General features: G+C 36.2%; 2 protein-coding genes across 14 annotated transcripts; one reads left to right on the top strand and one right to left on the bottom strand.

Annotated features, from left to right (window-relative positions):
- Positions 1–1,153: 1,153 nt before the first annotated feature.
- LOC18427709 (uncharacterized) lies at positions 1,154–13,259 on the top strand. 13 transcript variants are annotated; one of them, XR_016043744.1, is made up of 8 exons: positions 1,154–4,199; positions 7,225–7,267; positions 8,738–8,787; positions 9,174–9,284; positions 11,091–11,168; positions 11,253–11,348; positions 12,004–12,312; positions 12,433–13,259. XR_016043744.1 is itself a non-coding variant. In XM_088851077.1 (5 exons), the coding sequence occupies exons 1-5, from the start codon at positions 9,092–9,094 to the stop codon at positions 12,459–12,461; spliced, it is 705 nt and encodes a 234-aa protein (XP_088707203.1). In that variant the 5' UTR covers positions 8,995–9,091; the 3' UTR covers positions 12,462–13,259. The 13 variants fall into 13 exon arrangements, 5 of the variants coding, with proteins under 5 accessions (XP_088707201.1, XP_088707202.1, XP_088707203.1 ...); XR_016043745.1 differs by having other exon boundaries at positions 7,206–7,267; positions 11,091–11,141; XR_016043741.1 differs by lacking the exon at positions 12,004–12,312 and having other exon boundaries at positions 7,206–7,267.
- A 6,215-nt stretch (positions 13,260–19,474) lies between these two features.
- Positions 19,475–20,831, bottom strand: LOC18427707 (Integrase-type DNA-binding superfamily protein). The gene has a single exon (XM_088851074.1). It carries the CDS (start codon positions 20,688–20,690, stop codon positions 20,064–20,066), a length of 627 nt encoding a protein of 208 aa, XP_088707200.1. The 5' UTR covers positions 20,691–20,831; the 3' UTR covers positions 19,475–20,063.
- Positions 20,832–21,860: the final 1,029 nt, after the last annotated feature.

Here is a 21,860-nt window from a genome sequence, read left to right as displayed (position 1 = left end):
TTGAGCGGTTAATTACAATTATTTTTAGATGGACTACCTATTTGCATCCATTTTTAAAATAAAATCTTTATACCTCATAGTGCATATTGTAGAAATATGGTCCAGCCAGTCTCAAACAATTCTAAAGAATTACCTTCACCGCCATCTGATTTCTCCTCCACCCCAAGGGCACTATCGAAATTGTTCTCGATATTTTTTCACTGCACCGCCTAAATCAGGGAAGCCCCCTAAAGAGACCTGCCCTAACCATGTCATTTTCTGTGAATTGAATCCTAGCCCACCTCAAATTCATGAAAAACGCATAGATCCACATCGCCAAATTATTTAGACCGTCCATTTCACTTTAAAAATAAGTGTTTATAAATCCACAATATTTGTATATTTTTTAGTTTCAAATTTTATTTTTAGTGTTGGAATTTGATTTTAAACGCATAGAGGGGATTTTTATTATCAAAAGTGTTTTGTGGACGGGGTTTTGAGGTGAAGCTTTATTTATGGGAAAATTGTAAAACGCCCCAAAATGTACTTTATGCGGACTCTACTCACCCAACTTTATCTAGGAAATAAATACTCTATAGAAAAATTCAATTTTTTGGATGAAAATACCCGTCTTTCAGATACCACATTATTTTAGTTGGAGAGGGTGGTCAGACATTTTGAACAATTGGTGGCTATTATTTTTGCTGGGATAGCCGGTTCGGCGTTTCATGGTGGTGGTCTGGTGTTCGATATTTCATAGTGGTTGTTTGACGATTATTATTATTTTTTGCCGGAATGGGTGGTCTGGCGTTTTGAAGTTACGGTCCGTCATTTTGAAGGGACAGTTCGGCGCTTTGATATAGCGGTCCGACATTTTGAAAATGCAGTCCAACGTTTTGAAGTAGCAGTTCGTTTTGTACAAGTGCGATTAGGTGTTTCTTTTTATTTGGGATCCAAAAACGATTAGTTAGATGAAAAAAAAGGGTATTTTCGTTAAAAGAAAATTAATTTTTTATATAGAGTATTAGCTAGAAAACATAATTTTTTTTTTGTGATGATTGTCGGGAAAGGTAGAGTAGGGGTAAAATGCCTAAGACGTCCATGGGGTTTTTTACCATTTCCCCTAGTTTTGATAAAATTTAGGCCTTATAAATCTCCGTATTTTTTTTGGGGGCCATTTTCTCTCTCATCGAATTTGAGCTATTTCTAGAGAGAGAAACTGGCGAGGCTAAACCGTTGGTACGGCCCTTTAAAGAGAGAAGCAATTTGAAAAGAGAACAGGCGAAGCTCGATAAATATCTCTCTTGAGATATAAAACCATAGCAGAGAGCCAAAAGCCAAACTTCAGAGCGTGGAAACAAGCCATAAGGTGGTTAAGTACTATTGATGCTTTCTCGCTCTAAGGTAATCGTTAAAAGGCCTGTTTTCCTCTCTCTTCCATCCTTAAATTTCAGTGGAAGCGCTAACCCAACTCGAAACACATACCCTGAAGCACCAAAACCCAGCTCTAATGGCGCCATTACAGGGTCTTACCCTATTTTCCTGCACAAATTGCAGCCTCACCATGTCAACCTACTTCTCCACAAACTTGGGTCAAAACCCAGCTCAGCCCTCCAATTCTTCAAATGGGCACCTCTTAATTTGCGTGGATTTTCTCATACTCCTGCAACGTTTTGCAGTATTTGTCATATCCTTATCCGAAACCAAATGTTTGAAGCTTCCAGGGATCTTTTTGATGATATGATTGCTTATTCTGGTGCTAATTATGATTTAGTTCGAGAACTCCAATCTGGTTTTCCAATATATGGCTCGAACCGAGTAACTGTGTACAGTTTCCTCAATATTGGTTACTGTCGTGCCGGCATGAATGAGCTTGCTGTTGAGGCATTCAATAGATTGCACAGTATGGGTATTTCGATTTCAACTTATTCATGTGCTTTCTTGCTGGATTCATTGCTCAAGGTTGATATGATTGATTCCATTTGGGACATTTATGTCAAATTTTCATACAGTGGTTTAAAACCCAATGTTTTCATGTATAATGTATTGATTAGTGCATGTTTCAAAGTCGGTGATTCTGAAAGGGCCAGAGGATTATTCGGAGAAATGGAGAGGAAGAATTGTCCACCCAATATTAGCACTTTTAATTGTTTTATTGAAGGGTTTTTGAAGTTGGGTAATGAGAAAGATGCAATTGGATTCATGGAATTGATGATCGAGAGAGGAATTAAACCAAATTTTGCAACATTTATAGCTTTAGTCCCTGCATTGTATGGGTCTGGTAGGGCAAAGGATGCCAAATCATGTTTCGAAGAAATGCTTGAGAGGAATTTGGTTTTAGACCAGAGCTCTTATTTCCCTATGATGAATCAGCTTTGCAAGGAGGGGAATTCGTATGGAGCATTACGGTTTCATAAAAAAATGTTTGAAAAGGGGCTCATCCCATCAACGGTAGCTTGCAATAGGATCATTGATTCATTATGCAAGGAAAACCGAATAGAAATTGCTTCTGAGTTTTTCTCTTTGCTTCTTGAAAAGGGGCCCCATCCAAACCTTGTTACCTATAGCTCTATGATCCATGCTTATTGCGAACTGGGTAATTTAACTAAGGCTCTTGAACTGTATGATTGTATGCTAGCTAAGAATGTGGCTCCTGATCTTATCATTTACAGTATCCTTATCAATGGATTTTGTGGGGTGGGTAGGTTAGAAGAAGGATTTGAGCTCTTTTCAAAGGCTATCAGTGTGGGTACTGTACCAGATGTAGTGATTTACAGTACACTTATAGATGGGTATAGTAAAGTGGGTAATCTCCAAAAGGCCTTTGACTTATATATAAAGATGATTGGAGAAGGAATTTGTCCAAATTTAGTTACCTATAGTGTGCTGATCGATGGGCTTTGTGAGAGTGCTAGAATTTCGGAGGCTTTGGGGCTTCTTTGCAGGGTTATCAAAGATGGTCTGGAACCAAGCATAATAACTTTTAGCCACCTAATAAATGGATTGTGTAAATTGGGAAATGTTATGGAGGCATTCAATTTTTATGGGCGTATGCTCGAAAGGGGTCATTTTCCTGATGTTGTGCTTATTGGGGTTCTTTTAAATGCATTAAGCAAGGAAGGAAGGTTGAGGGAGGCCTTAACTTTTTTTCTAAAATTGTTAAGAATGGGTTTAGAGCCTAATGCTGTTTTGTACAATATCTTAATGGATGGGTACTGCAATGTAGGAAAATTAGATGATGCTTTGAGGGTGTACAAGATGATGGGCGCTAGTAAAATAGTTCCAGACATCTTTGGCTTCACTACTCTCATCAAGGGGATGTGTGATCAAGGCAGGGTAGAGAAAGCTCTACATCTTTTTTTCCAAGTAGTCAAAAGGGGCATAGTACCTGATATTGTAACATATTCCACTCTGATAGATGGATTTTGTAAGAAACCTAAAGTAACGGATGGGATTAAGATTTTCGAAATGATGCTAGGAAATGGTCTTTTCCCTGATATTGTCACCTACAATGTCTTGATTAATGCTCTTTTTACTGAAGGTAGGGTGGGAGAGGCTTCCAAACTCTTCCATTGTCTCTCTAGGTGTGGATTAAAACCCGATGTTGCAAGTTACAACACAATGATCACTGGTTATTGCCATGCAAAGAAGATAAATGAAGCCCTAAAAATGTATCGGGTGATGATGCTAAGAGGGTTGGATCCCAATGTTATAACTTTCACAATTCTTGTCAATTCTTTTTGTAAAGAAGGTAGGATGGATGAGGCATTGCAAATTTTCAATACAATGGTTCAGAGGGGTCCTTTGCCAAATATTGTGACTTATAGTTGCTTGATTGATGGTTATTGCAAAGCTCATAGTCTTCAAGATGCTTTTAAAATTCATGACAGGATGTTGGGGGACCATGTTTCTCCGAATATTATATCTTACAGTGCTCTTATAAATGGTCTATGCAAGGAGGGGCGGATGGACGATGCACTTTCAGTTTTTCATTCATCAATAGATAGAGGGTTGATGCCTGATTTTGTAGCATATGGCATTCTGATTCAGGGCTACTGTGATGCTGGGAGATTAGCTGAGGCCTTACTCTTGTACAATAGTATGATGATTGATGGTGTCATACCTGATAGATTTATATATAAGATACTAATTGAAGGTCTTCACAGAGAGGGTAGGATTGAGGAAGCCAATGAGCTCATCCACAAGGCTCTATAGACTTGGTAAACATTTTTGGAAAATGTGTACAGTGATAAACTTATGTAATTTAAATTCTTTTGTGGCTATATATAATGCTTCTAGGATTGGTGATTCTGGTTCACTTTGGAATTTGGATATGTCAGAATGTTCTCTTTGTTAGTAGTGTATTGGATATGTTTCTTTGTTGTTAATGGTTTCCATGTCTTACATTTTCATTGTCACTACTGCCTTGGAAGTAAAATTCTGAGTTCTGGGTTTTAAACTCCTAATAGTATTGAGGATTTGAAGCAAAAGTTCTGTAATAGAATCGTGTTATTTTCTAAATGTTATGATTGTAATCTGATTGGGTATATTTTTTAAGTTTACGTGAATACAAAGTTCGGGTTTGAAGCATCCATTTGTCTGCTTTGTGAACCATTTCTCATGTTAAACTTTCTGCTATTTTGCATTTTTCAAAGTGAGGTGTGTGATCTGGCTAATGCTAAAAGTTAGGCAAACACAGAAGGAAGAAGGACAAGTATGAATGAGCGAAGATGACATTTTTCTTATGCTATTTGTACTTAGATATCTCTCACAAAATAAACAAGGCTTTCAAATAGGCATATGCAGATAATTCTAAAGACTGCTTCATTTATTTGACGTTGAACAATTGGAAAATACAAATCTTATGGCAAAGGTTAATGATATTGAGCTCTCTAAGTAAATTTAGTTTTAGACACCAACAGATAGTGGAAGTAAAATGCAATAGAACTAATAGAGTTTGAAGTTTAAAGTATGATTCATTCTTCTTATTCTATGCATTCATTACTTAAGCTTTCTGTCATCATAGCAGTTTTCTTATGGCAAACTTGCAGTTCCGGTTTCTGGTTTTTGGATTTATTTAAGTTTTTGCTTTCTGATCTTTGGAGTCATTCATTCTGTGGTGTAGTTTTAGTCATTAATCAAGGTTATCCTAAATTCTGATTTTCCAAACACCAGAAACAAAATGATTATAAATCTTGTCAATATAAGACTACTCCACCACATAATGAGTTAATCAAGATTCTGGTATTTGATATGAGTACCCTCTTAGGCTGCATCCTATGACTACCTGCTTCTTATGTTGTTGTAGTCATATGAGTGTTTTGATCCCCTTCTTTTAATTTTTTGACCATCGATTTTTACTGCCAATGAGTTTCCTCCTGCCTCATTATATTCTCATGCTTCCTCTAAGTTCAACTTTTTTGAGATAATGCTGTGATAATAAGGAGCTCATTTCTTCCTAAATACTAAGGGAGTCTAGTTGAAGCAAGGTTTCTGCTTCCTGCCACCTCAGCTTCCAAATAGTAATTTTATTCTACCTAAGCCTATGATCTAAAATGGTGGTTATTTTTCATAAACATGTTTCTAGTAATAAATCCCATTTGTACAGCTCACACCTCTTCTCTGATAGGAATTGTACTGTATGAGTGCCTGTTGTACGGGCTGCACTTGGTGACTAAAAAGGATGGAGTGAAAACTAGGTCCTTAAAAAATATGTAAAATATAAACAGTGATTTTATAGGCATATCCAGGCATCATAGATCCCACTCGAAGAATTGGTTTTATTTCTTTTTGTGGCATGTTAACTTAGCATCACTATCTATTGCATATAAGGTGTCTTGCCATTATATCCAAGGTCTATTCACAAGTGGTTCTATTGTCATTGCCAATGTTCTGAAATTTTCTTCGCTCTCTGTTTGGCTTTGGCTGGGGGATATATGTACTAGGGCAGCTTAACCACTTTGGTGAAGATATTCTGTTTCATTTATTGAAAATAAAATTCAATTTAAAAATAAGACAAATACTAGGGCAGCTTAACCACTTTGGTGAAGATATTCTGTTTTATTTATTGAAAATAAAATATTCAATTTAAAAATAATAAAAATATAATCAGTTTTGGAAATTTCAGATTTTTTAGTTAAACTTATCATGTTAAACACAATGTATTCTCTTAAATAGGTCATTGCAAGTCGATTGGTGATGATAGTTAAGACATGCAAATTTAAGCTCAACTATCAAGTGTTCATAATAAGGAAATTTTGGTTGAAGACTCATGAACTAGAGCCTAGTTCTTTGACTATTGATTTGGGATTGTTAATGAAGACATGTTGTTGAAGCTTGGTAGACTTGTTAATTGAATGAATGCACATGTAGGTAGATAGTAGATATTTAGAATCATAAAATGCATTGAACCGGTATGCATTTGATTAACCAATTGTTCTCTAAATTCCTTCATTTGGTTATTGATTAATGCCTCCCTTGTTATGTCAAGACATTAGTTGCTGCCTGAGCTCACATCCTAATTTGACAATTGACAACTTAAAGGATCAAGTTAAACTTGACGAAACTAAGAAACCTAAGTCTTCTCTAAACTCTGATCCACAGGGTATTCTTTGGATATATATAAGTTTTATTTTGTTTAATTACTCCAAATAGTCCAAACATGGATTTAGATGATTGAGCATCTCTTTATATGGGGCTAATGTGATGGAGCGTTGTGATAGATTCTTCCAGCCATGATAATGAGTACCCAAAATGTCTAATTAAATGTTCATATTGTGTAATTATCTTGTTATATCTGCCTCATTATTGTTCAAATTATAATATTGTACAAGGATGAGTTTTTTTTTTTGTCAGTGAAATAATCATGACGGATGTATAATTTAGTCATTGAAATGGTCATATGCTTGTGTGAATTATTAATACAATTGCTTCCATTTATTTACATAATCAATCAGGTGAAATGTCTTTATTTCAATTGCTTCCAGTCATTCATACTTTATCTTTCTTGAGAAATCTTCTGTGAAGTTGGCAACTTCCTGAGGATTCTTTGTCTCCACCTGTAACTAGTTACCGTGGTAGAAAGCTTGTTTAGTGGGCTCTTGCCAGCATTATTTTGCTTCTCTGTAGATTTCAATTCTCTGTATTTTTTGGGGTTTTCTTGTTTTTAGGTTTTCTCCCATGTGCTCATTCTTTTTTGGCATTACCTGAATAATAATTGCAAACAGAGGCATGCCCTTTTTGCAGGAGAGTCAGACAGGCTATGACTGAGCTTGATCTTTCAGTGGAGGTGAGAAGTTGTTGGTACAGGATTTTCCTTGTGTTATTTCAACTAAAGCATTTTTAGATTTCCTAGTGTTCTGAAGTTGAAGCTCAACATAACCTTACATTCTTGATAAGGCTCTGTGATGCCATATATTTTTGAGTTTCTGATAAGTCTGTGGTTTCATACCTATTATGGCCTTTAAAGGACAGGGACATTAACTTACGGAGAAAGCAAAAAATTTGGATGAAACCCAAAAATCTGAATATGGGAGGGAGGGAGCGATTATTATTCAATTAAATTCGTGTCTGTCTTCATTATTGTTCTCCAAACATTTGGAGCAAAAGAATATGGATGCCGTGTTTCTATTATTTACTAGGCCTATTAAGGTTTGATTGATATCATAATGCATGAAGGTTTCCTAGGGATGCTAATTTAGTGGTGGTTCATCTAGCCCATATATGGATTCCTAATGAGCGCATTAGATTTCGGCATTCTAGACAGACATACTTTTGTAAGTTTAACATACGATGTCATGGACATATAAAACGAGGCTTGTGATCAATACTCAAAGCTGAAATGATACAAAATTTTCTGGAGATTTTCAAATCAAGAGAGATAAGGAAGTTTAGAGCATTATATTGTGCAATAGATCAGTTTATGCTAGTTGAATTGTTTCTAGTAGTATTGATTTGCTTCAAATGTTTGTTTGCAATCTGAATGGCTTTCTCTTTATTGATGAACCTCAAGAAGAACTTCACCTCTTCTTGTTGCATAGATTAGTTTAAAGCTCATTGTATGTTAAAGCTTCTTCACATAGCAAAAAAACAGTGTGGTGCGATTATAGTATCTTATATTTCGAGGATGTATGGAGAGTACATATGTTCCATTTAAGTAGTTGTTTTAATAAAAGCACTGATAGAAAGGAAACTTAGGAACCGGCATGAAGGTTGTATAACCATACATTATGTACAAGGATTGAAGAGTTCTTTAGCTTCTATTCCTCTGTTATCTTCTAGCAAATTTGAAGACAATCTTTAAAAAGGGAATCTGTGGTACCATGGAATATAAGAGTAAAAATCCAAAATGTCTTTGTTTTACTTGAGAATTTTCCTATTATAACTGTCATCTGCTGAGGGAACAAATATTAGGTTTATCCTTGTCCAAAAGGTTCATTGAGTCATCGGCAGATGGTGAAAACTCTTGGTGGAAAAGAGCAGTAAGTATTCAATGAGGGGTTTTGAAGGAAAAAGCAAGAAAGAAAACTTTAAGCAAATTGATTTTGTGTGTGCATTGGTGTCAGCATATGTTTGTGCCATGTAGATGGATATCCACATATGTACTAATTACGATATGAATATAACATGCATATGCATGTGCCTCTACGAACAAATGAAAAAATCAAGAATAAAGTTTACATTTGCTTCACTTCGCCCTTTCATCTCTGTGAAAAAATACTGAAATAAAGATATTGAAACAGAGGACTTTTTTGTGCAGGTTTCCCTACCCTGTTGATCCAAACACTGGTGCCTCAATGTACGAGAGTGGTGAGCCATCAAACTACTATGTGCTGTGGCTTTGTACTTATTTCATGAGTGTAATATTGCTCTTAATGGAGTGCATGACAGGATTCTACTTGTCTTCATGGTTTTGTTTATTTTAGTGGTATCCTCTTACATAATTGACAATTATGCACTATTATAGATGGAAAATATGACCTTATCATTTTCTTTTACTAATATTAAATATTTGTATTATACACTATATTAATATTATAAACTCAAATATTTAATATTAGTAAAAGAAAATGATGAGGTATTATTTGCCATCTATGTTTGTATTGATTGCCTAATGAGTTGTGGGAGGTTAATCTGCCCGCTGAGGAGGTGCCACCTGAGCTACCTGAACCTGCACTTGGGATACATTTTGCTAGGGATGGGATGCAAGAAAAGGATTGGTTCTCTTGTTGCTGTTCATAGCGATGCATGGTTACTTGCTATGGCATTCTACTTTGGTACACGCTTTTGGTTGACAAAAATGATAGGTAATATGTGAACTTTGAAGTAATGATTTTTCTGAGAGGGTTCTGTGTCTTTATTTAATGCTAATTCAGTTATGTGCAATTAATCATACAATACATACTATTATAGGAAGTGAAGCTACAAATCACTATTTCTTGATGTTTTTCTGTTTTTACTCTTTCTCATTTTCAATTGTTAAGTGCAATATTTCTTTTCCTTGTGTGTATGAGTTATGGAGTTCTTTCTCCATCTCCTTGTGAATGCAAAACTATTGTATTTTGGTCATTGTTTTGCATTATTTTTGTCTATGAGCAGTATGTTGTTTAGAAATGGCCAAAAGTTTGGGTGTTTTGAAATATATTTGATTCTGCTAAACAATTTTGAATATATCTGAATTTTAACCTAAAATTTGCTACATAGCAGGTTATCTAACTGAATTATGGCCCCAACTATATAACTATGGTCTTAATTCATGGTTTTTTTATATGTGATTCTCACTATTTTCTGGTAAAAAAATGGCAATAAGACTCTGATTTTGCTTGTGTTCCAATTTTGGTGATGGGTACTTTTAGTTGGTTGTGGGGTTTGTAGTTTGTACCATTGGGTGCACAAAAGTGACTGCCCATTTCAACTTTTCCTCTTCGCAATGAAGGATACATGATAGATAACACCTTGAGGAGTGTTTGGATCCATTGAGAGCTCTTATGGTGTAGTGTTCTCACAATAGATTTCTAAAACTGATTCTTTTGCCATGCAAGAACCATTAACTGCCAAGCTTGTGTCATTTTTGCTCATTTGATGTAAGTGGAGCTCATAAGTAAGTGGAGCTCATAAGTGACTATGTGCTACACTGAATATTCGATCTACAATTGAATATGTGCTAGAAGTGGTGAATATTGTTGAAGTTTATATTGATGTTTTTAAATGTCAAAAGTGTATTGATTTATTCTAGGTTTTTTTTGGCTAATTTGGCCTTACCAAGCATGAACATAAAATTACTATCTATATCTACTAGAGGCAAAATATTGTGTGATGCTTTGAAGTGAAAAAACTAAAACTTACCAAGCACGGTTGACTTAGATCCATCGAGTTGATATCTACATTCTACAAGGACTATCCAACGGAGAGATACAACTGACTTCGAAAGAATGATGATAATTTGGGTGTATATGCACCCAATTTAAGTGCAGTAGCCGCAGCTTTGGCTACTGCATTTCGTAGAAACGAGGGTCCCAATCGAAGAGCATTGGCCACTAACTTCTATAGCTCTATAATCCACACAGATGAAGTGGGTCGTTGTAACCAAATAAGAATGAGTCGAGCTGCCTACTTCCAACTTAGGGATATTATTAGGCAGAGAGACTACAGTAATGATGCATTCTTGATATCTCTAGATGAACAATTGGTTATGTTCTTGCACACTATTGGCCACAACTTGAGGAATCGCAAGATAGACTGTCAACCGACATTTCAATTGCGTGCTGAAAGCATTTTTAAGACTCAACCCTGATTACATTAGACGCCTACAATTGGTTACACGAGCATAAATAAGCAGAGATAGGAGGTTTAAAGATTACTTCAAGGTAGTTTGTGACTTCATAGTTATATTCATTTCATTTCAAATTATCAATTTTTAGGTAGAGTCTACTTTGCTCATTGATTTCAATTTTGGTCTATGTAGGACTGTATTGGGGTCCTTGACGGCACCCACATCCCTGCTATTGTTAGTCAGTATGTTCAAAGTACATACTGGAATCGCAAGGGATTTACATCACAGAATGTTATGCGTGTTTGTTCCTTCACTCTAAAATTTCAATATGTCCTTGTAGGGTGGGAAGGTTCGGCATTGGATTCTTGTATTCTTCAACATTCACTCACATGTGCGGACCCTCTTCCTGTGCCCCTTGGTAAACATTATACTATTTTTCAATATTCAAAACTGCATATACATAAACCAATGAGATAATAAACGTAGTCTATTTGTTTTATAGGAAAATTCTACTTGGTCGATGCTGGCTACCCAAATATTCAAGGATTTCTCTCTCCGTACCTCCTAACACGTTACCATAAGAGCGATTTCAATCGTGGTAATTCGAATCCTCAAGACTATAAGGAGTTTTTTAACAAAAGACATTCTTCACTTTGAAATGCTATTGAATGTGGCTTTGGTGTCCTCAAGGCACGGTTCCTATATTGGAGGTTGCCCCTAATTATCCAATTAGGACACAAGTGAAGATAGTCCTTGCTTGTTTTATATTGCATAATTTCATTACAGAAGTTGATGGTGATGTGCAAGAAATTGGAGGAGATGTCAATGTGGAAAGATGTGAGGACAATACTATTCCGGTTTTTGAATCAGAGACATTTGGGATGAGTCAGAGTGAGAGGGATGATTGAGCGAAATTTCGAGATAATATGTCAATGAAAATGTGGAGGGATAATCTTGGCATTTCTTAGCTTTCTTCTTTGTTAGTCAAATATTGTTGGAATAGCAAATTTTCAATTTATTAAGTACTAAATATAACATGTTCAGTTCCTTCATTGTGGAAGGATCATCTTGGCATTTCTTAGTTTTCTTCTTTGTTAGTCAAATGTTGTTGGAATAGCTTTCAGTTTATTAAGTACAAAGTATGACATGCTCAATTCATGCATTGATGTAGTCATGTGTTGAATGAATCTTATGGCCGTGAAATGTTGCTTTCAATTCATGTTGTTATCTTATGATATTGACAATTTAATTAGGCATGGATGATGAGATAATGGAGGTCGAGAGTGCATCTTCAAAGGCAAAAAAAATTCAGTGGACTCATAGAATGGAAATAGGTTTGTTAGATGCGCTTGTAGAGCAGGTAGAGCCATGTGGCAAGCCAGAGAAGGATTTCAAACCGCCACAATGGAATTCTGTAGAGAAATCCTTCACCAAGGCAACAGGCATGGCTTTAAGGAGAGAGAACTGCAAGAATAGGCTTAAGACTTGGGGTAAAAACTACCCTACAGTTATCATAAACCACAACAGATTTGGGTGGGATTCAGTGAGACAGACAGTGACTGGTAACGAGGATCTTTGGGATCAATGCATTGCGATTAGTTTATTCCTTTCTGTTCTTTGGTATTTATGAATTGTATTGTGTATTTCAATATTATGCATTAATAATTGTCCGTATTGTATAGGCACATCTAGAAGTCAAGCATATCAATAGGAATTGAGCATAATCATAAGCAATTCAATGGCCGATGGGGTAGGTGCGAGGACAACATCAATGGCTGAGCGAGATGCAACGCGAGAAGATGAACCCATAGGTGAGAGTGTTATGGGAAGCTCTGGTTGGTGAAGACATTGGTAGGGATGTTGAAGAGGGGGGCATTCGTGAGACCCCTACACATTCAAGGGCTAGTGAGAAGGGTAAATCCACAGCTTCAACTTCAAGTCGACAAACGAAGAGGAAGACGATAGCAATGTCTAGTACGATAGAAATGATTGCCAAAGCAGTGTCGGGCCTAGGGTCTGCAGTTAAGGAATATAAAAACATTTTAATCCTCACATCGATGAGGTCTGTGATGTCATTTTCCATATTGATGGTGTGTCAGATGATGTCACTTCAAGGGCATGGAGATTGGCTCAGATGCGAATAAGGGCAAGATCTTCCTCAAGATGAATGATTTGGCTTGGATTCAGTCCAAGTATGGAAGTGGATCAAATGATCGTAACCGATGCCTGATGACTATGCCATCCCTATGGCCCTCTCAGAGTCTCTCTCAATTTCTCTAAATTTTATTTATGGAAACTTTAGATATGTAATTTGACTTATCTGTGTGTGTGTGTGTCTTCCTTTTGTTCTCTCCCCTCTCTCTTGGGTACCATCTAAAAATGGTTGTGGATGTCTTACTTTTCGGGTTATGACGTGGATGGGTTTCAATCTCTCTATAACATTGGACATGTGTTATGACAGGTTATATGTTTTTTTTTGTGCATGAGAATTTGTTGATGTATTTGGGAATTGAGCCTTCATGAATCCTTGTTCCATGATTGTCCATTGCTTTAATTATGCATTTTGCTCTGTGGAGAGTTTGGTCTCTAGTACACCTTCAATTATGCATTTTGAGGCTCATGACATAGCATTACTGGTTTTAATTATACATCAGTCTTATAGAAAAAGAGCTCATGAATGTGACTTCCGATCAGTCTTGATGTTTTTGAATTCTTGATGAACTGCAGGTTTAAGTGTTTTTCTTTTGTACTTTTCCCCTATATTTGTGGAACTCATAAATGCGAATGGCCAACTTTGAGCAAGGGCCAATGCACAGCATTACTGATTTAAAAAACAAGTGTATCATCATTTGTAGAGATGGGGGATATGGCTTGAATGCATTGATTCATGATTTTCTATCTTAAGTTTGCTGATGGGCAGGTTTCTCATTCGGGTTGGAGTACATGGGGCAGATTATGTCCTAATCTGACTGATGCTGTATTTCTGAACTACTCTCTTCCAGGCCATTTATTGAAATTCTAGAATTGGTTTTACCCTCTTTTTTTTCTTGATAAGTATTTAGAAGTGGATTCAACAGCAGGATTTGAGTGGCAAAAGTTTGTGTACCACCTCCATGTTTCCAATGGAAAGACCAGCATAGTGGTAAGCACCTGTTTCACGTGTATAGTGCATGTCCAATGAACTAGAAACTATATAAAGCTTCTAACATTATTTATTGAGAACAGTTCCATACATTACATGATTTTGAAACTTAGCTGAGCCTATATTTCAATTGCTGCATCATTCTGACTCTATTACTTGAAGACTCTCTATCTAGACTTATCCAAGAAAAGAAGGAAAAGAGACTTGCAGACTTGTCATAAATGGTACCTCCATAGAATCTATCTATTTGTCAACTGCAGAAAAGCTTATCAACTCATTGGCTTGTATTTCAACATTAAAGAGCAAAACCATTCCTTATTCTCGTTACTTTATGCATTCTATCATCACCTTTTTCTTCTTTCCAGTTCTTTGATTTCTATAAGGATGGTTTTGTTTCCTTGTTTAGCTATCATATTTTAGTTACTTTAGTGAAACCTTGTGCCTGTGAGCACTTTGTGAAGAATGATCATGTAATTAAAATCAATGCAAACCAACTGTGACACTTGAGCACTTCCTACTGGTGAAGAACCAGTTGGATGTAAGATGGTTTATAAGATAAAGATTGCATCTAATGGATATTTTTTTAGCAGATATAATGGCTGGCTGGTGATCAAGGGATTTATTGAAAGGTATGGAGTTGATCATGAGATCTTTGTATGGCCTGTTTAGCTTAGTGATAAGTTATATTGCCAATTCTTCTTTGGTCTGTTATCTGGGAATTATGGGCTTAAATTAATATAAACGGCTTGGTCAGACTGTTTTCTGGCTAATGTTCTTCATGGACTATCATCTAAACGAACCTTTAGTCAGTGTCGTTGTTTCTACAATTACAGGTAATTATGCCTCTAAGATATCTTGATTATGCGCTGCAACGACAATTTCTATGAAAGGATCTGGGTAATTGGTCATATTTTCTACTATTCGTCTCAAGATATTTTGAGATATCATGGTTGGACTCTGTTTGTGGACAGACTTCCTTAACAACAGTAACATAGTTATATCTAGCCACTATTAGAGTACACATTTTATGCAACCCATGCGGCTCTTATCACATGCTTTACCCTACATTGCTAACCACTCGATAGTTTTGTGTGGGTGAGGACTTTGACCCGAGGATCATGGACTACTTATCATCTCTTAGGCCTCAATTAGGAGCCAGTTTTGGACTCTAGGACAGTTAGCTCCGTTTGTAACTGGATGCCTACTGTTTCATAGTCGGATGACAAACTTCGCATGGACGTAGGAAATATTCATGGGATCTCAGAATCCAACCCAAATGAACCAATTGGTTGGGAACTCAAAGGATGGAAAGCCATTAATATGCCTCTAGGGTCTCTCTAAACACCAACACTTGCTACTGTTTTCCTGGGTCTGCAACTATGCTTTCTGTCTTCAACTCTTTGGCTTCTTCCAGGCCTACTTAGGAGAGCGGAAATTTAGCGACGAAATGAATTAAAGGAGCAGCAACATCTTACCTCTTCTTATTTTCAATCTCATGCATTACAAAGACATGTTGCACGATCATAAATTAAGTGAGTTCTCTTCCCTCCTTCCCTGCTGCTCTCGTCTTTCCCCCAACGTCTTCTCCTCTTGAATATAACATACTGAGCTTTTTCTGAGAGTCTATTCATACAGGTAATGAGAGAACAATTTTGCTTTAACAGAAAAGTAGCTTCATTTCGGTATCTCTTTTGCATAGGTTGTTTAAACTTTCAATAGAATATGTTAGGTAGAATAAGAAGGAAACTATATGACTTTTATAAGTAGATTTTGCAATCATGGTAACTTGCTCAGTTGTCATATAAGAAGAATTAGTGAGCATGAAGAGAACAGAGTGCTTGAAATGGGTTCTGATTTTGTTTGGCATGGATCTTATGCATGTGCTGCCAATAGGAAAAGCAATATTTACCATTATGTGGGCAAATGTAAATTGCTTGCCTCTTGGGGTTCTTTGAAACTCTACTATTCTTGGCGAATGCAGTTTGAGCATGCGATTTGAAACTTGACAGTGCTAACCATGAGCATAACATTGGTAAGTGGTTGCCTTTTTCATTTCTCTTGTATATGCCACATATGTACAATCTTGAAGTTTAGTTAGTTGATATTCTAAAGTGAAAATTGAACTGAGGCCTGAAATTAGCTCAAAGCACGAGTTTTGAACTGTGCATGCTTTCATTTTTTTTTTCTTCCTGTTCTGTGGTTTTTTCTGCATTTCTTTTTTGGGCTTTTTGGACTTGGGTCATCTAATATTTCCTTTTTCGTTTTTCTTTGATATGATGGTTTTGCATGTTAGTTTGCAATATTTGTAATTTTAGTAACTCTCAAAGTTTTATTTCTTAAATCTTAATTCTGTTTAATTATCTGCAATTTTATGACATGGTGAATTTTGGGTTTTCTGCTTTATGGGTTTTGCTGATGAGCTTTGAAAGATCTTTGGGTTTTTTATTTCTGATATTTGATGCAATTTTGATGAAATGTCCAGCCAGGTATTTTTGTCATTGTTTATTCCCTTTCTATTTTTGATAAATGGAACCTCATTAAAAAATATCTACCAGTGTTCATCTGATCTTAGGTGCCCTGTGCAAAATGACCAAACAGGATGGCATAGGAATGACTTTTGAGAATTCTCAAGGAATAAAAGATATATATACCAAGAGTTGAAGACTGAAAACTGGCTCTAGAAGAGATATAACCAATGCTGAAAACTAATCCCTTCTCTCTCTTCCCAATATTCAGAAAATCATGTCTAGAAAATAGGTTTCAAATTATATAGATGAGTTCCCATGATGTAGGCTTCAATGTGTGTTGTAGTCATGTTTTGGTTTTATGTAAATTATATATAATAATATGAACTGGTCTTTGGTGGGTTTACAGTGAAGTATATTAAAAAAATGGTTCAATTTTTTTCAGGACATAACTAACCAGGTGTTGTAATGGAAATGACATATCTAAAAGGTTGTGTACAAGAGTTGCTAATACTGGCCAACTATTGCCTTCCCACACCTTTTGGAAATAATTTTTTCCATTACATAAAATCATCTTGTACTTCAGTTTGAATGAATGTGATGTGAATGAAGTGACACGGATTAGCATGTGTTGTGAATGAATGAGAAAATGAAATTCGGACCCCCCTCTCTCTCTCTCTCTCTCTATATATATATATATATATATGGGTTATGTTAAGATGTTCACATTATGGAGTAATTTATCATTGTACTAAAGAAATTTAGACATTATAGATTTTTGTTTTGTATATGGAACTCTTTTCGTAAGAGTATTTTTGGTCATTAGGAGGGGTGTAACCTCATCTACATGGGGTGTGACATCATCCACATGGAGCATTAAATGCCACTAGTGTGATATATGTGGTTAACGTCACACCTCATGTGAGTTACGTCTCGCTCTTCCTAATTACAAAAAATGGCCTTATTAAAAAGGGTACGGTTTGTATAGAGCTGAGGCTCTAAACAATCAAATTGGAGTGTATCTTCAAATAGTGTCGAGAAAAGTGGTTTCAATATTGGAAATCTTTGTGATAGCCTTAAAATATATTTTCGTCTTTAACTATAAAATTCAATGCTTCAAAAATAGTGTAGATCGAACAGATCAATGACAACTTGAAAATCTTGAAAATTGACCATCCAAAAATGCGCTACAAGATGCACTATTTTCAAAACTTGAAATCCAATTTTTTTTTATGTATATACATCTTGATGTTGCTATGATCAATTTAAGGATATTTGGGCATCAAAACAACCTTTTCTAGTGAATTTTGAGGTGGGCTCTAATTTGATTGTTTAGAGCCTCGGCTCTATATAAACTTTTCTTTATTAAAAATGCTTCTTGTAAATATAGAAGTGTTTAAAATTTATTGAGTACAATGATAAATTACTCCATAGTGTGAGCACCTTAACATAACCATATATCTATATAGGAAAAAGCTCTACTAGTTCATATGAACATATGAGTTCATATGAGTCCAATGGCCCAGGTTGGATTTAGGCTGATTTGATGGTCACAGATGTCTGTCAGTGTTTGAATTTTAATTTTTTTTTACAAATCCAAATCACTTGAAATTTTAGCCATGTGTTAATAAAAAATAGATGAATTTTCGAAAAATATCAAAAAAAATATTTTACATGAAATAAATTGATCAACATGCCCCCGAAACAAAGATATTTTGGTCATTTTTTTGTGAATAATTTTTTTTTTATATTTTTATTAGGTGCAAATTGATGAGCATAACAACACCTAAAATTTCTAGTGATTTGAATTTATAGAAAAACAATTAAAATTCAAACACTGATGGACATCTGTGACCGTCAGATAGGCTTATATTCAACCTAGACCGTTGGACTCATATGAACTATTGGACTAACCTAGCTTTTACCATATATAAAAATGAAATACAAATCTATCACGTTCTTTGGTGCTTCGCCATAAAATGCCTTTGGGAGTAATATGTCATGTCAAATTTTGGGTGTTATTAACAAGGACATTGCAAACTTGGTAATTTTGAAATGTGCACTTGGACAAACACTAGAAATTATTATTCAATAATCACATTATTGGAAAAGGTTAATTTTTTGAAATAATAACAATTAATAAAAAATTTTGAAAATTTCAAGAAAAAGATATTCCGAACAGTCCAAACAAGAAATTCGTATTTTTTTTATTTCTACTTATCCAAACAACATACACCATATTCAAGGAAATGTCAATTTCAGTAAATCTCAATTCTAGGATCGACTTTTCCCAAGATTGAAAAATACAAAGATCAAAACGGGCCCTTAACAAAAACTTTTTCCTCTTCAAATATAACTTGGTATCTAGGATTATTTGTTGTAAATGACCGCTATTATTGCGATAATAGTTAAAGCACATACTATTAATCGTTATTGCAACCTTGCTATGAACATTCAGGTTCTCTCTCTCTCATCCATCTGATTTTCGACATAGCGAAAAGATCATATGCTCCAGCAGGACCATATCCTAGAGTTACTCCTCTGCTAAAACCTTATTCATGACGGTTTGAAGGATCACAATTTTGGGATATGAAAAGAAGATAAAAAAAAGAAGAAAGGGCAAAAAAATAACTATATGTGTGCCTAAAATGAATGAGTCCTAAGATTGAAATGCCAGTTTTTGGATCTAGGTGTTTAAGAACTTGAAATCCAATTTTCATTTTGTGAAAAAATTCATGCAGTGATTCTAAAGGGATTCCAAAATCTCCAACTAAGACAACCTTGTGAGCAGTTTTTGGCCCGAGGGAATAAATATACATTATGCTCCCATGAGAGCATGCTATACACACTCTCATAGTAGGGAGAAAGATATCTATGAGCAAGCGAAAAATCTTAAAAATAGATGGTTTAGATAGTGTGATATAAAATGCACTACTTTTAAAACTTGAAATTCATTTTTTCTTTCATATATAGAAGTGAAGATCATCAATTTGAGTATTTTTTAGTGACGAAATAACTTTTTCAATAGGTTTTTTTGGTGCACCTTACTTGTACGGTATAAGGCAAACACTTTAATATAAACTTTTTTTTTCTTTTTAGAATGTCAAGAAGTATCTATGAACCAACTTACCTATATAGAATACCAAATAACTTTTCTAAGTAAAATGAGAATACAACCTAATGACCAAATCACATTTTGTTTACATTGGATAAGCCACCACACTTATTATGGACAATCCATAAGTAACAAAAAGGATCCATGTGATTTTGAGGATCCTTTGCCCTTGTAACCAGTGTCACTTACAAACAAAATAAGAAAATATGAAACTGCAACATGTCTCCTAAATCACAATACAACAAAAAAAGGAAACAAAAATTTTCAGAGGATATGTATATACCCATTGGAGGCAGAACTCAATCTACTATACCAGTCCAACCCTAAATATTTCACAGAGAGAGAACATACTTTTAGAGAGAGAGAGAGAGAAAAAGCGTACTTTTCTCTCTCTAGCTTTAGAGAGAGAGAGAGAGAGAGGTTTTTCTCTCTCTAGCTTTAAAACTTTATTTTGGCTAGGCATAGTGAAGGTAAATTACATGGCTAACTTTAAAAGGGGTGCCACACAAATCAAAACACGTTATTAAAACTAAAAGTGCTAAGGCTAGTAATATATTGAAAAACCAGTGTCATTTTCCTCAGATTTTCGAATCAGATACTATTGCTCCAAAGCCACCCTTCATCTTTCTCTTCCTCATCGCTCTCCTCTCCTACAAAAACTGGAGGCGAAAGCAACAAAGCCTCTGCTAAGTCCGACCACATTCCCGGAGAACCCACCGGAAACTCGCCGGAATACTGATTAATTGGTGCCTGGATGACCGGAAAGCTCGCTGGGAAGCTCTGGTTTTCGCCCGAAAGCTCTTTCTCTCTACTCTTGCTCCTAGCTGCCTCTAAAGCCACCGACCTTATGTCTTTCGGATCTTTCGTTAATGGCTTTGGGAGCTTATCGGCAAATTCAGGGAAATTGAGGCGAGCCGATCTTCCTTTGAGGGAAAGAGCAGCTGCATCATAGGCAGAGGCTGCCATTTCCGGTGTTTCGAAACTTCCAAGCCATATCCTCGACTTCTTTCCTGGTTCTCTGATCTCCGATACCCATTTCCCCCACTTTCTTCGACGAACTCCCCTGTAAGCTCTGCGTTCTTCTCTGTAATCTCGGGTGAGACTTTGCTTTTTATCGGTGCAGCTTGTTTCGGCTCCGGCTTTTTCAATGCGGTTCTCAGTGAGATTTTGACTGCATTCAGTGTTGAAGAAATCCATGGCTGGGAATTGGTGAAACATATGTAGCAGAGGACTTTCCCACGAAAAGAAGACCAAAAAAGCAGGAAATGGAGAACTTCTAGAATGAGAAAATGAGGCAGAAGTTGAGCTTTTGAAGTGAGATGAGGACCCAAAAACAAGATTTTGTGATGAGAAGGGAGCTCAAAAACCAAGCTCTTATATTCTAGAGGAATTACAAAAATACAACAGGAAAACAGAATAACAAAGTTTCAAAGCTACGAAGTAAGCAGAACAGCAACTCTAAAGAGAATGAAAATGATCCCAGACTGCAATGTCCGACGAGAAATGGCTGGAAAACGAAATTTCGTCAAGAAGAGGACGCACTGTGAAAAATTCTTAGACTTGAACAGGACCCAAGTAGAGTGGCAGTCACTAAGGCTTTAAACTCACTCTAAAAGTCTAGAACCAGAGTTTTTTAAATAAGTACAAGTCGGAAAATCAAGCCCCAAAACATTTTACACCCACAAACTCAAGGACTCTAACTTCTAAGTAAGCACAAGTATTTTCAGGCCAAGTTGGAGTTAATTCCGGCTAGAAAGACACCGGGCTAAACTAAGGTGAGTGGCTCTAGAGCTTCAAGATTATCATCACCTATGCTTCCACTAGTTTACTTACTCATCCAGTTATGAAACATGGCCTAGCTAAGGTTTTCGTGAAGCGGCTAAGGCTTTCAACAAGGCTCGAAGCGCTGAGCAAAGGCATTCACCAAGGCTCGAAGCACCGAGCTAAGGCTTTCACCAAGGTTCGAAGAATTAGTTCGAAAAAGGCCTTCGTCAAGGCTCGAAGAATTGGTTCGAAAATATTTTCTGGTGGAAGTACAGCTACAAAATGTAGTATTTTTCCGGCGACATTCAGAGTAGGGGTGAAGTCAGGTATATGTAGTTTATGGGGGGAAGGGAAGGGAAGTGTGGCACTGCGGATAAAAGGATTGGGGATGCTTCGTGGGTGTTGCAATTGAAGTGACAAAAAGGGGTTAAAATTGGATTAACAGCTGATCGCATGCTGGCTTGCATTATCCGGATTTGAGTTTCCGCGTTGACGGTATGAGACGTTGTCGTGCTTTGAATTGAGGGACCATGTACGTACATGTGCGGCGGTGACCTTTTCCCCCCTAGGTTTTGTGCACGTTTTTTAGAGAGAGAGTGACAGCTGCGGTGGTGGCGATGGAGA

The sequence above is a fragment of the Amborella trichopoda genome, chromosome 11, assembly GCF_054954075.1.
Source record: "Amborella trichopoda isolate Santa Cruz 75 chromosome 11, AtrichopodaSantaCruz75HAP2 v2.0, whole genome shotgun sequence".
Lineage (NCBI taxonomy): Eukaryota > Viridiplantae > Streptophyta > Magnoliopsida > Amborellales > Amborellaceae > Amborella > Amborella trichopoda.
This window is presented reverse-complemented; position numbering and strand designations above follow the sequence as displayed.

Excerpts from the sequence above, each read along its gene's own strand:
- LOC18427709 (XM_088851075.1), top strand. The coding sequence starts at position 1,366 with ATGCTTTCTCGCTCTAAGGTAATCGTTAAAAGGCCTGTTTTCCTCTCT.
- LOC18427707 (XM_088851074.1), bottom strand. The coding sequence starts at position 20,690 with ATGTTTCACCAATTCCCAGCCATGGATTTCTTCAACACTGAATGCAGT.